The sequence below is a fragment of the Bufo bufo genome, chromosome 5 (assembly GCF_905171765.1).
Source record: "Bufo bufo chromosome 5, aBufBuf1.1, whole genome shotgun sequence".
NCBI lineage: Eukaryota > Metazoa > Chordata > Amphibia > Anura > Bufonidae > Bufo > Bufo bufo.
In genome coordinates, this window is record NC_053393.1 from 88,444,018 (window position 1) to 88,460,361 (window position 16,344).

General features: G+C 42.3%; 1 protein-coding gene across 1 annotated transcript in view; it reads left to right on the forward strand.

The window, feature by feature from the left end:
• Positions 1 to 2,646: 2,646 nt before the first annotated feature.
• Positions 2,647 to 16,344, forward strand: part of CNGB3 (cyclic nucleotide gated channel subunit beta 3) — a 286,679-nt gene continuing 272,981 nt past the window's right edge. The window contains exon 1 of the mRNA XM_040433859.1: positions 2,647 to 2,743. Coding sequence (XP_040289793.1) covers positions 2,647 to 2,743 — 97 coding nt within the window. The remainder of the gene's footprint in view (positions 2,744 to 16,344) is intronic.

The following is a 16,344-nucleotide window of genomic DNA, read 5'->3' on the forward strand; positions in this document are numbered from 1 at the left end:
GTGGACATGTAAATAAATGCTTAGTACTCAAGGAATGATACAGTAGCTCAAGGTACTGAAAAGGAACATTCTTATGCTTGTCTCAACCTAGTTCACACTGCATTTACATAGTCATTAATATGATGGAGAAAATCTGGTATCTTTGTATTATTAAGGCTTCCATATGTCGGCAGCTCTGATGGGAACGTGCAGCCTGGAATGCTTATTTTCCACTATTCAGATTCTTGATAGACCTGGATTAATGGGGGATTAGTGAAAATCAATTCCAATCCAAAACGCCGCATTTAAGGCCTGGCCAGAGCACGTGTGAAGTGTTAATATAGAAAATATGAGCACTTCTATTAACAGATCATGTGCCATTGCACAACGTACAGACGTGACCAGAGCAGCATGATAACCACAAATCCTGAACATTTACACCGCACGTAGAACGTATGGGAGATACTGGGAATCTCAGTTATAGATTAGTATTTTACCAGGGTATTAATGAGCCAGGTTCTTCAATGAATCACTCAAACCTTTTTGACTAATATACCGGTTCTGCTGTATGTGATTCTGTATGACTCATGATATGAATTAGCTTTTCTAAGGGAAAATATGCTGATTGTATGCTGGTATTAAAAGGAATCTGTCATATTGCAAAACCAGTGTGATCGACAAGCAGCATAGTGTAGAAAAGGAGAAATATGAATGGGTCAGTGTGTAACGGAGGTATGGAACCCCACGGAAGCACTCTGTGCCTCCGCACCGCAAAAAATAGAACATGTTTTATTTTTTTTGCGGTGTGGACGGATCACGGACCCATTCAAGTTTAATGGGTCTGGATCCATCACAGCAGTCGCACGGATGGTACCCGTGCATTGGGGGCCGCAAATTGCGTCCTCCAATGCACGGAACAGCCGAACAACAGCCGTGTGAATGAGTCCTTATACAGTATATCAATCTGCTCAGCTCCTCCTGATCTATACCATGCCGCTGCAGATCGGACTGTAAATTCAACATGGAAGGTTCCCTTTACAAACATATGTCTATCTATCTCAGTCACTAGAGGTAGAGATGAACAAAGTTTTGCAAAATTAGATTCAGTCGATTCGCCAAACTTCAACAAGAAATGAGATTCATTAAGAATTAATTTGTCACGAATCCCAATAAATCAGGAATACATCATGGTGGCTGAGGGAATGTATGGAGTGAACTGCTGCAGTGAGCCTGCTCTCTACGCGGGAGGTGCCAGCTGTATCATACAACAGAAACCAGGCCACAATGATGGGGAAGGGCGAACCTGTTGAACCCCATCCTTTAACCCCTCAGATTCTGCAATCAACACCGTTCGTGGCATCTGTGAGATAAGGATGCAGCTCCCTCTGCATTTTGATTGGAACCCCCGCGGTGAAATCGTGGGGCTCCAATCTGGTAACCATGGCAGCCTGGGCGCTTTAGAAGCTTTCCATGGCTGCCATGGTGACCTTGCTGCTGGACTGTGCATGAGGCACAGTTCAGCAAGGAGCATGTCAAAATCCTATTCATCCAAATAGATCTTTATTAGGGTGAATAGGGCAAGCGTAGGCATGGGATTCAGCCAGTTCACTCCAGTTCTCCAGATCTGGTTGTTAAAATTACAACTGGATCAGAGAACCGTGTTACAGGCTGAGTCCCAATCCGGTGCTCTGGCGGCGGCAGGGCAGCTGGAGATGTTCACTTCCATTGCTTCGAGCAAAAATAGTACCAATATAATCTAAATTTCATCCCGTAAAAAACAACCCCTCAGACTGCTCTGTAGACCAAAATTTTTAAAAAATTATGTCCATCAGAAAATGGTGATGCAAAGAAAATTTCGATTTTCAAAGGTTTTATTTTTTTTTAAGTAGTAAAACAAAAATATATATATACAAGTTTGGTATCGCCATATTCGTATTGAGACACAGAATAAGAACATTATGCCATTTTCTGCTCACAGTTAATGCTGCGATGTAAAAAAAAAAAAAAAACTTGGTGGAATAGTTTGTTTTGTTTTTTTGTTTTTTGTTTTTTCAATTTAATCCCACAAAGAATTTATGCACATTTTCCAATAACAGACTGATCCTTTCAAAGTACACAGGGCTCAGCAACTGCAGAGAAAGGGTAATGACAATGGCCCCTGTTCCTTCTAGAGCAGGGGTGCACAACCTGCGGCCCGGGGGCCACATGCGGCCCTCGATACCATTCTGTGCGGCCCCCAACCATCTGGTAACAGACATGTATGTCTATGTCTTACAGCTGCTCACATGTATCTTTCATGTATTGTTCCATTAGATGGGAATACTAGAAGTGTAACTAGACATTTATGATACATACTGTATGTTCAATATGCCAAAAATATAGTATTTCAGTTGGTAATACCTCTTCAAGTTTTATTTTCGGCCCTTGGAATTGGTTTAGGCTGACAATGTGGCCCCCAACCAGAAAAGGTTGTGCACCCCTGTTCTAGAGGCTCATTTACAGTCACAAAAATGTATCATGTGACCACATGTGAAAGATCAAAATCACTGCAGCTATATTCTTAACAAAGCAATATGTAATATTTAATATTATAATACAAGCTTATAATTGCACATCCTAATGATACGTAGAGCATCAAAGTGTGTGTGTATTCTTACTTACGTAAACATGTTTCTACAGAAAGGGAAAGAAACAATAAGAAGAGACCACACAGCAATGAAAAAATTTAACTTCATAGCAAAATTCCGTGAACCTCAAAAACAAGGTAAGTTTCAAAACTCATTTGGTGTTACCAACAGAATGATAATGATAGTACTACATAAAGAATGTAAAGATTTATACAACTGTAAAGTCATACCAGAGTTTTTTTGACGATGGTCCCATCTAATTTTCATGATGAGTATATTTTTTACTTCCTTGTTTTCTAACATTCCAGCATCGGTAGAGACCAAATAAGTGTGGAGGTTCTGCCTTCTCATTAAAGTGGGGATGAGACCAACCTGAATGAATGGTAATAACAACCATCAAAGAGTTAAAAGACCAGGCTATTGGAACAACTTTTTATAAAATGACTGTAATAACACACCAAGAACACCAAAGATATTCTCTTTTTAACCACCTCAGCCCCCAGTGCTTAAACACCCTGAAAGACCAGGCCACTTTTTACACTTCTGACCTACACTACTTTCACCGTTTATTGCTCGGTCATGCAACTTACCACCCAAATGAATTTTACCTCCTTTTCTTCTCACTAATAGAGCTTTCATTTGGTGGTATTTCATTGCTGCTGACATTTTTACTTTTTTTGTTATTAATCGAAATTTAACGATTTTTTTGCAAAAAAATGACATTTTTCACTTTCAGTTGTAAAATTTTGCAAAAAAAACGACATCCATATAGAAATTTTGCTCTAAATTTATAGTTCTACATGTCTTTGATAAAAAAAAAATGTTTGGGTAGAAAAAAAATGGTTTGGGTAAAAGTTATAGCGTTTACAAACTATGGTACAAAAATGTGAATTTCCGCTTTTTGCAGCAGCTCTGACTTTCTGAGCACCTGTCATGTTTCCTGAGGTTCTACAATGCCCAGACAGTACAAACACCCCACAAATGACCCCATTTCTGAAAGTACACACCCTAAGGTATTCGCTGATGGGCATAGTGAGTTCATAGAACTTTTTATTTTTTGTCACAAGTTAGCGGAAAATGATGATTTTTTTTTTTTTTTTTTTTTTTTCTTACAAAGTCTCATATTCCACTAACTTGTGACAAAAAATAAAAAGTTCTATGAACTCACTATGCCCATCAGCGAATACCTTGGGGTCTCTTCTTTCCAAAATGGGGTCACTTGTGGGGTAGTTATACTGCCCTGGCATTCTAGGGGCCCAAATGTGTGGTAAGGAGTTTGAAATCAAATTCAGTAAAAAATGACCTGTGAAATCCGAAAGGTGCTCTTTGGAATATGGGCCCCTTTGCCCACCTAGGCTGCAAAAAAGTGTCACACATCTGGTATCCCCGTACTCAGGAGAAGTTGAGGAATGTGTTTTGGGGTGTCTTTTTACATATACCCATGCTGGGTGAGATAAATATCTTGGTCAAATGACAACTTTGTATAAAAAAATGGGAAAAGTTGTCTTTTGCCAAGATATTTCTCTCACCCAGCATGGGTATATATAAAATGACACCCCAAAACACATTCCCCACCTTCTCCTGAGTACGGAGATACCAGATGTGTGACACTTTTTTGCAGCCTAGGTGGGCAAAGGGGCCCATATTCCAAAGAGCACCTTTCGGATTTCACTTGTCATTTTTTACTGAATTTGATTTCAAACTCCTTACCACACATTTGGGCCCCTAGAATGCCAGGGCAGTATAACTACCCCACAAGTGACCCCATTTTGGAAAGAAGACACCCCAAGGTATTCCGTGAGGGGCATGGCGAGTTCCTAGAATTTTTTATTTTTTGTCACAAGTTAGTGGAAAATGATGATTTTTTTTTTTTTTTTTTTTTTCATACAAAGTCTCATATTCCACTAACTTGTGACAAAAAATAAAAACTTCCATGAACTCACTATGCCCATCAGCGAATACCTTGGGGTCTCTTCTTTCCAAAATGGGGTCACTTGTGGGGTAGTTATACTGCCCTGGCATTCTAGGGGCCCAAATGTGTGGTAAGGAGTTTGAAATCAAATTCTGTAAAAATTGACCTGTGAAATCCGAAAGGTGCTCTTTGGCATATGGGCCCCTTTGCCCACCTAGGCTGCAAAAAAGTGTCACACATCTGGTATCTCTGTATTCAGGAGAAGTTGAGGAATGTGTTTTGGGGTGTCTTTTTACATATACCCATGCTGGGTGAGATAAATATCTTGGTCAAATGCCAACTTTGTATAAAAAAATGGGAAAAGTTGTCGTTTGCCAAGATATTTCTCTCACCCAGCATGGGTATATATAAAATGACACCCCAAAACACATTCCCCACCTTCTCCTGAGTACGGAGATACCAGATGTGTGACACTTTTTTGCAGCCTAGGTGGGCAAAGGGGCCCATATTCCAAAGAGCACCTTTCGGATTTCACTTGTCATTTTTTACAGAATTTGATTTCAAACTCCTTACCACACATTTGGGCCCCTAGAATGCCAGGGCAGTATAACTACCCCACAAGTGACCCCATTTTGGAAAGAAGAGACCCCAAGGTATTCGCTGATGGGCATAGTGAGTTCATGGAAGTTTTTATTTTTTGTCACAAGTTAGTGGAATATGAGACTTTGTATAAAAAAAAAAAAAAAAAAAAAAAATCAGCATTTTCCACTAACTTGTGACAAAAAATAAAAAATTCTAGGAACTCGCCATGCCCCTCACGGAATACCTTGGGGTGTCTTCTTTCCAAAATGGGGTCACTTGTGTGGTAGTTATACTGCCCTGGCATTTTCCAGGGGCCCTAATGTGTGTTAGGTAGGTAAATGACCTGTGAAATCCTAAAGGTGCTCTTTGGAATATGGGCCCCTTTGCCCACCTAGGCTGCAAAAAAGTGTCACACATGTGGTATCGCCGTATTCAGGAGAAGTTGGGGAATGTGTTTTGGGGTGTCATTTTACATATACCCTTGCTGGGTGAGAGAAATATCTTGGCAAAAGACAACTTTTCCCATTTTTTTTATACAAAGTTGGCATTTGACCAAGATATTTCTCTCACCCAGCATGGGTATATGTAAAATGACACCCCAAAACACATTCCCCAACTTCTCCTGAGTACGGCGATACCACATGTGTGACACTTTTTTGCAGCCTAGATGCGCAAAGGGGCCCACATTCATTTTATGAGGGCATTTTTAGACATTTGGATACCAGACTTCTTCTCACGCTTTGGGGCCCCTAGAATGCCAGGGCAGTATAAATACCCCACATGTGACCCCATTTTGGAAAGAAGACACCCCAAGGTATTCAATGAGGGGCATGGCGAGTTCATAGAAATTTTTTTTTTTTGGCACAAGTTAGCGGAAATTGATATTTTTTATTTTTTTCTCACAAAGTCTCCCGTTCCGCTAACTTGGGACAAAAATTTCAATCTTTCATGGACTCAATATGCCCCTCACGGAATACCTGGGGGTGTCTTCTTTCCGAAATGGGGTCACATGTGGCGTATTTATACTGCCCTGGCATTCTAGGGGCCCTAAAGCGTGAGAAGAAGTCTGGAATATACATGTCTAAAAAATTTTACGCATTTGGATTCCGTGAGGGGTATGGTGAGTTCATGTGAGATTTTATTTTTTGACACAAGTTAGTGGAATATGAGACTTTGTAAGAAAAATAAATAAAAATTCCGCTAACTTGGGCCAAAAAAATGTCTGAATGGAGCCTTACAGAGGGGTGATCAATGACAGGGGGGTGATCAATGACAGGGGGGTGATCAGGGAGTCTATATGGGGTGATCACCACAGTCATTGATCATGCCCCTGTAAGGCTTCATTCAGACGTCCGGATGCGTTTTGCGGATCCGATCCATCTATCAGTGGATCCGTAAAAATCATGCGGACGTCTGAATGGAGCTTTACAGGGGGGTGATCAATGACAGGGGGGTGATCAGGGAGTCTATATGGGGTGATCACCACAGTCATTGATCACGCCCCTGTAAGGCTTCATTCAGACGTCCGGATGCGTTTTGCGGATCCGATCCATCTATCAGTGCATCCGTAAAAATCATGCGGACATCTGAATGGAGCTTTACAGGGGGGTAATCAATGACAGGGGGGTGATCAGGGAGTCTATATGGGGTGATCACCACAGTCATTGATCATGCCCCTGTAAGGCTTCATTCAGACGTCCGGATGCGTTTTGCGGATCCGATCCATCTATCAGTGGATCCGTAAAAATCATGCGGACGTCTGAATGGAGCTTTACAGGGGGGTGATCAATGACAGGGGTGTAATCAATGACAGGGGGGTGATCAGGGAGTCTATATGGGGTGATCACCACAGTCATTGATCACGCCCCTGTAAGGCTTCATTCAGACGTCCGGATGCGTTTTGCGGATCCGATCCATCTATCAGTGGATCCGTAAAAATCATGCGGACGTCTGAATGGAGCTTTACAGGGGGGTGATCAATGACAGGGGTGTAATCAATGACAGGGGGGTGATCAGGGAGTCTATATGGGGTGATCACCACAGTCATTGATCACGCCCCTGTAAGGCTTCATTCAGACGTCCGGATGCGTTTTGCGGATCCGATCCATCTATCAGTGCATCCGTAAAAATCATGCGGACATCTGAATGGAGCTTTACAGGGGGGTAATCAATGACAGGGGGGTGATCAGGGAGTCTATATGGGGTGATCACCACAGTCATTGATCATGCCCCTGTAAGGCTTCATTCAGACGTCCGGATGCGTTTTGCGGATCCGATCCATCTATCAGTGGATCCGTAAAAATCATGCGGACGTCTGAATGGAGCTTTACAGGGGGGTGATCAATGACAGGGGTGTAATCAATGACAGGGGGGTGATCAGGGAGTCTATATGGGGTGATCACCACAGTCATTGATCACGCCCCTGTAAGGCTTCATTCAGACGTCCGGATGCGTTTTGCGGATCCGATCCATCTATCAGTGCATCCGTAAAAATCATGCGGACATCTGAATGGAGCTTTACAGGGGGGTGATCAATGACAGGGGGGTGATCAGGGAGTCTATATGGGGTGATAACCACAGTCATTGATCATGCCCCTGTAAGGCTTCATTCAGACGTCCGGATGCATTTTGCGGATCCGATCCATCTATCAGTGCATCCGTAAAAATCATGCGGACATCTGAATGGAGCTTTACAGGGGGTGATCAATGACAGGGGGGGGTGATCAATGACAGGGGGGTAATCAATGACAGGGGGGTGATCAGGGAGTCTATATGGGGTGATCACCACAGTCATTGATCACGCCCCTGTAAGGCTTCATTCAGACGCCCGTATGCGTTTTGCGGATCCGATCCATCCATCAGTGGATCCGTAAAAATCATGCGGACATCTGAATGGAGCTTTACAGGGGGTTGATCAATGACAGGGGTGTAATCAATGACAGGGGGGTGATCAGGGAGTCTATATGGGGTGATCAGGGGCTAATAAGGGGTTAATAAGTGACGGGGGGGGGGTGTAGTGTAGTGTAGTGGTGCTTGGTGGGACTTTACTGAGCTACCTGTGTCCTCTGGTGGTCGATCCAAACAAAGGGGACCACCAGAGGACCAGGTAGCAGGTATATAAGACGCTGTTATCAAAACAGCGTCTAATATACCTGTTAGGGGTTAAAAAAAACACATCTCCAGCCTGCCAGCGAACGATCGCCGCTGGCAGGCTGGAGATCAACTCTCTTACCTTCCGTTCCTGTGAGCGCGCGCGCCTGTGTGCGCGCGTTCACAGGAAATCTCGCGTCTCGCGAGAGGACGCACCGGCGCGTCCACCCAGAAGAGCAGGGCCGCCGCAAAGACGCAATCCTGCGTACGGCGGTCCTGAGGTGGTTAAGATGAATCTAAGATCAGCTATTTTCTGTAAATTACTGTATTGGTATAAAGTAATATTCTATACAGTGGGACATGTCAAAAATATCTTCAGTGGGGATCTGGGTGCCACCAATTGTGCAGCATGCCACCCCCCATGGCCGATCGGGGTCCCAGTGTTAAGAAATGCTGAGTGGTATATGGTGGCCCTAATAGTTTAATGGTTTTTGCTTGTATAAACTTGCAATAAACTTGTGTCATCCAAACAATACTTGATCTTTCTCTTGGCCCCATCGGGCTAAGGGTAAACTGGCAGGTAATCTTGAATACTTTGCTTTGCCTCTCTGCTGCTGTGCTAATCTCTGGCTTCAGTGTGTTTCCTCTCAGCTTCAGTTATTGTTTCTTATGAGAGTGAGGTATCCTGTGACCCATTTTGATGAGTAGGGTGTCTTGGACTTTACATTAATGCAGCTTAAAATTAGAATTTTGTGAAAAGGTTCAATATTCTAGACTCAAAGTATCACACTCTAGTCAGCTAAATAATCCATACCCCCTAAGCAAAGGGTGCCTCAAAACTGTGACTTTGGGGTTTCATAAGCTGTAAGCCATAATCATCCAAATTATAACAAATAAAGGCTTGAAATGTCTCGCTTTGCATGTAATGAGTATCTCATATATTAGTTTCACCTTTTAAGTTGCATTAATGAAATAAATGAACTTTGCAAGATATTAAAAATTTTTGAGTTTCACCTGTATATCAGGAGTGTGCTGCTCTCTGAGCTACTTTCCCAAAAAGCTCATGCAGCAGTGAGGGGAAACGCTCCCTCATCACACCATGCTGCTTAACTCTCTTGATCCAACTCTCAACTCCACTTATCAACTTCTCCACTCTCGACTCCACTATATTCTCCTCCAATATGGAATGGTAAGTTCCATTCTATCTAAAAATCTCTCTGCCAGATCCTCTGCAACTAGGCACAATACATGTAATAACAGTTGCATAACAATATTAGTAAGGCCCAGTATCAGAGGACCTGGAATTAAATACATAAATGACTTTCTTTGTTAGCATTAGAGACAGTAGCTAGATGTAAGCATGGTAGTGCCCCCTCTCGGGTACTACAATTGCTAAAATGAAGAGGCAAGTGGGTTCCGTTGAGCATGTCTCTCCTCACTGGCAGAAGATAGGCTCATAGACTTTCAAGGTGAGATAGCAAGCACTTCTGCCTCCTTCTTTTTGCAATTAGTGAGGGTCTCAATACCTGGACCCCACCAATCAAAACTCTTGATAAGCCTCTATGACAAGCCAAAGATTTTAGAAATGGCAGCTACACTTTAATGCTTGGTAGTATATGTATATATAACGGTTTACGATGGAAGCCACAATACTGTGTTGGATCATTTGTATGACTAGAGCCATATGACTACATGACAGTCCCTATTGACTTGTAATAGGATTTCCTGAAGGTTTACATTATTATGCTGAGAAGTATAGCACTGTATATAATATATTATGCTTACCACCAAAAGTGATGGGGATTTTGAAGCCTCTAAATAAAATGAACAATACACCAGCATAAAAAAATAAGTGATTCTTTATTGGCACTTGTACAAACATCACATAGTGACACTCGCAGTTTTTGTTTTTTAAGTGTACCACACCTCCAATCCAGAAAACCTTGAACGAATCTCTAAACACAACTCTGAAAGGTAGTGTGAACACAATATTGCAAATAGCTTTTTTGGATGTAGTCAGAAAATCCAGCAGGAATGTAATATTATGAGCTGAAGTTTATACTGTAGATTATTTAAATTGATGGTTTGGAAATGGATAACTCTTTCATCTTTCAGAATCATTTGTGAAAAAAAAATATATATTTTTAAAGAGGTAAAGGTGCTAGTCCTTCAATCTTCACTGCAGTAGCATCTCTTAATATCGGGAAGACTGAAGTGTTGTGGAAGGAATGATATACAGGATAGCCTGCAGAATCATGGTCATCTGATACATAGAACAGTGGGTACCTACAATGCAATTAATAGTGCCAAGAAGGATGGCACATATACAATAGGATATTAGAAGTTTATTTTTAGACATTTTTTATTGCTGTGCACCAGGAAACTGGATATAAATTCATAACCTAAACAGACTTGACCTAAAGTATGGGTCACACAATATACACACAAATCCTATAGACACCCAGTAACGTGAGAAACAACAATACCTTTTAAAAAATCCTCCATTATATGGTTTAAAATATTTATATAAAACATATGAAGTAATACACATAACACTGGTGAAAGAAAGATTTGAGGGGCAACTGGTAGAGAATATTATGCAATGTGTCCGCAATGAGATTTAAAGACAGTATCGAGATTTACTCCAGACCGGTCAGATAGCACATATCACAGACCACTACATTAAGGTTCCAAAGGGTGCCAAATCTCCACATACTAAAACAAAATCAAGACATAAGACAAGTAACTTTGCCAAATGGAACTTTAACCACACCAGTATTCCTCACTCATCCAACGCGTTTCACAAAAGAGCTTCCTCAGGGGAGTCCGACTTGCATGCCAACCCGCAGTATAGCAGAAAAGAGACTATAGCACTCCACATTAGGGATTCCGTTATGGCTTTCCGTTATAACGGAAAATAACGACATCCATAAGAAAGGACGGATCCGTTCTTCTGCCCATAGACTTGCATTATGACGGAATGCAAAACGGAAGCCTTTAAAAGGCATTCCGTTTGCTCTGCGTCCTTATAGAAGTGTATGGGAATCAAAACGGATACGTCTGGGTCCCGTTATGCAAGACGGAAAACAAAGTCCTGTCGACAGGATGTTGTTTTCCGTCTTGCATAACGGGACCCAGACGGATCCGTTATGCTTTCCCATAGACTTCTATTAGGACGGAAAACAAGCGGAATGCCTTTTAAAGGCTTACGTTTTGCATTCTGTTATAACGGAAAGCCATAATGTAATCCCTAACCCTAGTGTGAACCCACCCTTAGTTTTAAAAAAAATAGGTCTGGTGATTGGCTTCAAAGAATTGAAATATTACTGACAAAATATCGTAAATAGATAAAAATTTCCAGCCTCAGATTTTATTACATTTCTATGGGTCAGTTATCAGGTATTACTTTATTCAGCTCAGTTTCTCCATTTTTATTTCTGTTTCAGTATGTCTCATTTCAATGATGAGCTTCAATGTAATCAGATTTGTCAGTTATTTAGTTCATCATAGATATTTCAAGAGCAATGTATGAAGTTTAATATTAAACACATCAGATAAGAATTTCAGACTGAATATTTCTACATTGCTTAAAAAAGATTATTCTGTTCGCTGGCACAGGGAAAACATGTTGAATTGCCCAAGGGAACATGCTCACTCTGATATGCTGTGATGATGTTTGTCATAGCACACTGGCCAAGAAATGTGAATCACTTTCATCCCTCATGTCTGTGAAATCATTATTTTACCTAAACTGTAAAAAAAATAACATCAAGTGCTAACGATCCAGCAATACTGCTTGAGCGTTCAAAGTTAAAAATATATAGAATTAGCAAAAAATGTAAGCAGCGTTTTGGTATCCGCCTCCAAAGTGAAATGGAGACTGAACGGAGGCAAACTGATGCATTCTGAGCGGATCCTTTTCCATTCAGAATGCATTAGTGCCAAACTGATCCGTTTTGGACCGCTTGTGAGAGCCCTGAATGGATCTCACAACCGGAAAGCCAAAAACGCCAGTGTGAAAGTAGCCTTAGGCATATAAATTTTATCAGTATTTTTCTTAAACTAGTGGTAAGAATAGTAACTCTAACTCTAAGTCCATCAAGGCAGAAGATGACATACTAAAAATGTGTCTTCTTCCTGATGTAGTCCACTTTTAAACATTTGACATACTTAAAACAAAAACATCCCCAGTCCACAGGATAGAGGATAAGTGTCTGATCAATGAGAACAAGTGCTCAGCTATCTCCATGAGTTCCATACAGTTGAATGAACCAGCAGCGCACATGTCAGCACTTTCTATCCCCCTTTCCTCAGCATCACTGCATCCTGACAGGATGTTTACATAATTTACTTCCTGTTTTCATCAGCTTTCTGCTAGATTTTCTAACCAAACCCAGCATGTTTTGCTCTGTAATGTTTCAAAGGGTTTGCTCTGCCTAACAAACATGGAGAGGGTTGGTTTAGGGGCCATGACTACTGCAGAGTCAACGGTGTGACAGATGGGGTAAGCCCTGAGAAACTATAAGGAAATATTAGGTTTACTGTCTGGACCCACAGCCTGCAAACTCAGAAACGGCTAATAGTCTTTCTTAATTACAATGGTTGTAAGGAAGGTAAGGCTACACATAGGTTCTTCACTAGTGTTTGCCACAAGGCAGGATGGATTTAGCTGATAGGGACATAGGTTAAGTCTCCATAGTATGGTAAGAGAAAACTGAGGCAAGCTTTCTAGAAGCAGACCTACCAGAATGGCAGGTGGCAGCAATCTAACTGTGTGTTAAGTTGAAATTGAGCATCAAATCTCAGTCGTCGTTTACGTATTTTCAGTATCCACACGGTCTTAACTTATTTTATTTGAGGGGGAGGGGTGCTTTCAATTTAATTAAGCAGCATATATATGTGATTACTGCAGCAATATCCATGGCAGCATTAAGCATTAAGCCTCAATCGTCCATTTACGTATTTTCAGTTTCCACATGCTTGCAATTTCGTTTCTTTCAATTTAATTAAGCAGCATACATACATGATTACTGCAGCAATACCCACGGTGTGGCAGCAATCTAACTCAATTTAACTGTGTGTTAAGTTAAATATTGAGCGTCATGCCTCAATCGTCCATTTACATATATTCAGTTTTCCACACGGTCACAATTTAAGTTTTTTTGGGGGGGTCTTGAAAATAGTTAAATCTACCTGAGAAGACATAAATCACTGAAAGAAGGTGCACCACAATAATATACGACTGACCATACTGCCTAGACCCTCACGCTGATGTTAAAAGCTGAGACTTTAGCCAATATCTTCTAGTCAGGAACATATCGGAGCCCTGCACACCAAGGTATCTCAGTGTGGCGTGGGTCCTACCGCTAAACTACCTATCGTGTGTGAACATTTTCTGATAGGTGCTAAGGACCGACTCACAGCCAAGCTCCAACATACCTCCATAGTAAGATCCCTAATGCAATGGGGGGGAGTAGGAGGCCGCGAGCCCCACCTATAACAGGCCATGTCACACAGGCTACCAGGTGCACCAGAATGTTACCAATGACAAGCATTAGCACATTCAATACATGGAAAGAAAAATCACTGAATAAAGTGGCCGAAATTGAGGGAAATGCTCAACCCCAAACATTGTAGCGTGTTTATAATCGGGGGAGCAATTCCTCAGCAAGTGATCCGTTGCCAACTGCAATCCCCAGCAAAAATGCATACAATGGAGTATGCCGGCACCGGACCACCGGACCACATGCGCCACAATAACATCCTACAAAAGATGAAATAATGTGTGGATGAAAATATAAAAATACATAAATCACTGAAAAAAAGTGCACCACAATAATATGCAACTGACCATACTGGCTAGACCCTCACGCTGATGTTAAAAGTTGAGACTTTAGCCAATATCTTCCAGTCAGGAACATATCAGAGCCCTGCACACCCCGTCAAGGTATCTCAGTGTGGCGTGGGTCCTACCACTAAACTACCTATCATGTGTGAACAACTGGTGAGTTGTTTGTGAGTCGGCCTCATGCTCCTGTAATGAAACCTTGGCGCGGTGCTCGGGCTCAGACATGTCCTACACCGTAGGACATGTTGGCTAATCTCTCAATTTTATAATCAGTTTGAGGGTTTAGTAAGACCGCAGAGTGCACCCGTCTTTGCTATTATTTTGTTATATTGTTATATTGATTTTTCACATCCAAATAATTGCTATCTTGTGTAGGATGTCTATTGTGGTACTTGTGGTTCGCTGCGGTCATTCTCCACTGTATGCATTTTTGCTGGGAATCGTCATTAGCAACGGGCCACAAATGCAGGATTTGCTCCCCTGTATATATATATGCACAACTGCATGTGGGTTTAAGCATTTCCTGCTTGTTTAATACCACGCCATTCTTTTCAGTTTGTATATATAGAGATTCCTGGAGGTGTATAAACTCCAATTTAAATATGCCTGCTTTCCATCTACAGGCTACATTTAGGTGCACCTGTGAGGCCTGGGCCTTATCAGCCAGTCTTGAGTGGGACTCGCAGACTCCTCCCTTCTCCCATTGCTAGCATGGCTACATGCTGGAGGTAACTGGTGAGTTGTTTGAGAGTCTGCCTCATGCTCCTGTAATTTGCCCACTGGCTCCTGGTATTGCCCACTTGAGTGTTAGGTCCTGAGCTACTTGAGAAATCTTGGCGCAGTGCTCGGTCTCAGACATGTCCTACACCGTAGGACATGTTGGCTAATCTCTCAATTTTAAAATCAGTTTAAAAACCACATTTTGCTGCCATTTGCCGCCCTCTAGCCCTTTCCATGACTTTTTTACAGCCGTTTTAGTGCTCAAAAGTTCGGGTACCGATTGACTTCAATGGGGTTCGGGTTCGGGGTCAAGTTCGGGTCCCGAACTCGAACTTTTTTGCTGTGGTCTGCATCATGCCCTTATTGCCGCTTTCCAACCATCACGTTCTGTACGGCTGATGATGTGGCCTGCATTATGCCACTAATGCCACTTGCCAATTATCATGCTCTGTAGGACTCCTGATGGGGCCTCCTTCATGCCACTGCTGTCTGTCTGTTTACTTTGACTTGGCCTTCATCATGCCACTAATGACACTTTCCAACTATCGCAGGCATGGCCAACCTGTGGCTCTCCAGCTGTTGTAAAACTACAATTCCCACCATGCCCTGCTGTAGGCTGATAGCTGTTGGCAGTCTGGGCATGCTGGGAGTTGTAGTTTTGTAACATCTGGAGAGCCTCAGGTTGGCCATCCCTGAACTATCGCATTCTGTACATCTGTTACTGCGGCCTGCATCATGTCGCTAAGGCCACTTTCCAAACATCATGTTCTGTACGGCTGCTGCTGTCGCCTGCATCATGCCACTAATGACACTTTCCAACTATCGCATTCTGTACATCTGTTACTGCGGCCTGCATCATGTCGCTAAGGCCACTTTCCAAACATCACGTTCTGTACGGCTGCTGCTGTCGCCTGCATCATGCCACTAATGCCATTTGCCAACTGTCACATTCTGTATGACTGCTGCTGCCGCCTGCATTACTTTCCAACCATCATGTTTTGTACGGCTGCTGTCAGCACCTCCATCGTGCCACCGCCGCCATCATGCCACTGCTGCAACCTGCGGACTATCATCTTCCGTAAGGCTGCTGCTGCCTCCATCATGCTGCTACCTTTCTGCCAACATGTACCATTGGGCTGCAGCTACAGTCGCTGTTGCCTCAGCAGCTGCTGCTGCTCCTCGCTTTTTATCCCCTACTATCACCACTATTAATGCAAACATCTGCCACCCCTACCACTATCATTATTACTACTATTACTAATACTACCCATAGACAGCCTTGTATGTTCCATGCTATGCTGCTTCTGCTGCCGCTACTATATTCAGCCTCATGCCACTATATCCATACCGTATCCTTTCCACATCCACACTGCACTGCTGCTCACAAATAAAAGGGATAATTTTTTTAGGCTCATTCACAACAAGACATTTTTTCTTCTGACTATTAGAACTATTAGAACTTGCGTGTCGTTTGGGCAGGCATTTCAACCCTGTCAAGGCATAATTTTTGAATGCTTGGTCCCCCAAGCCACTTTTTTTTTTTTTTTTATCCCATAACAGTGTGTGTATTTACACATCATCTGGCC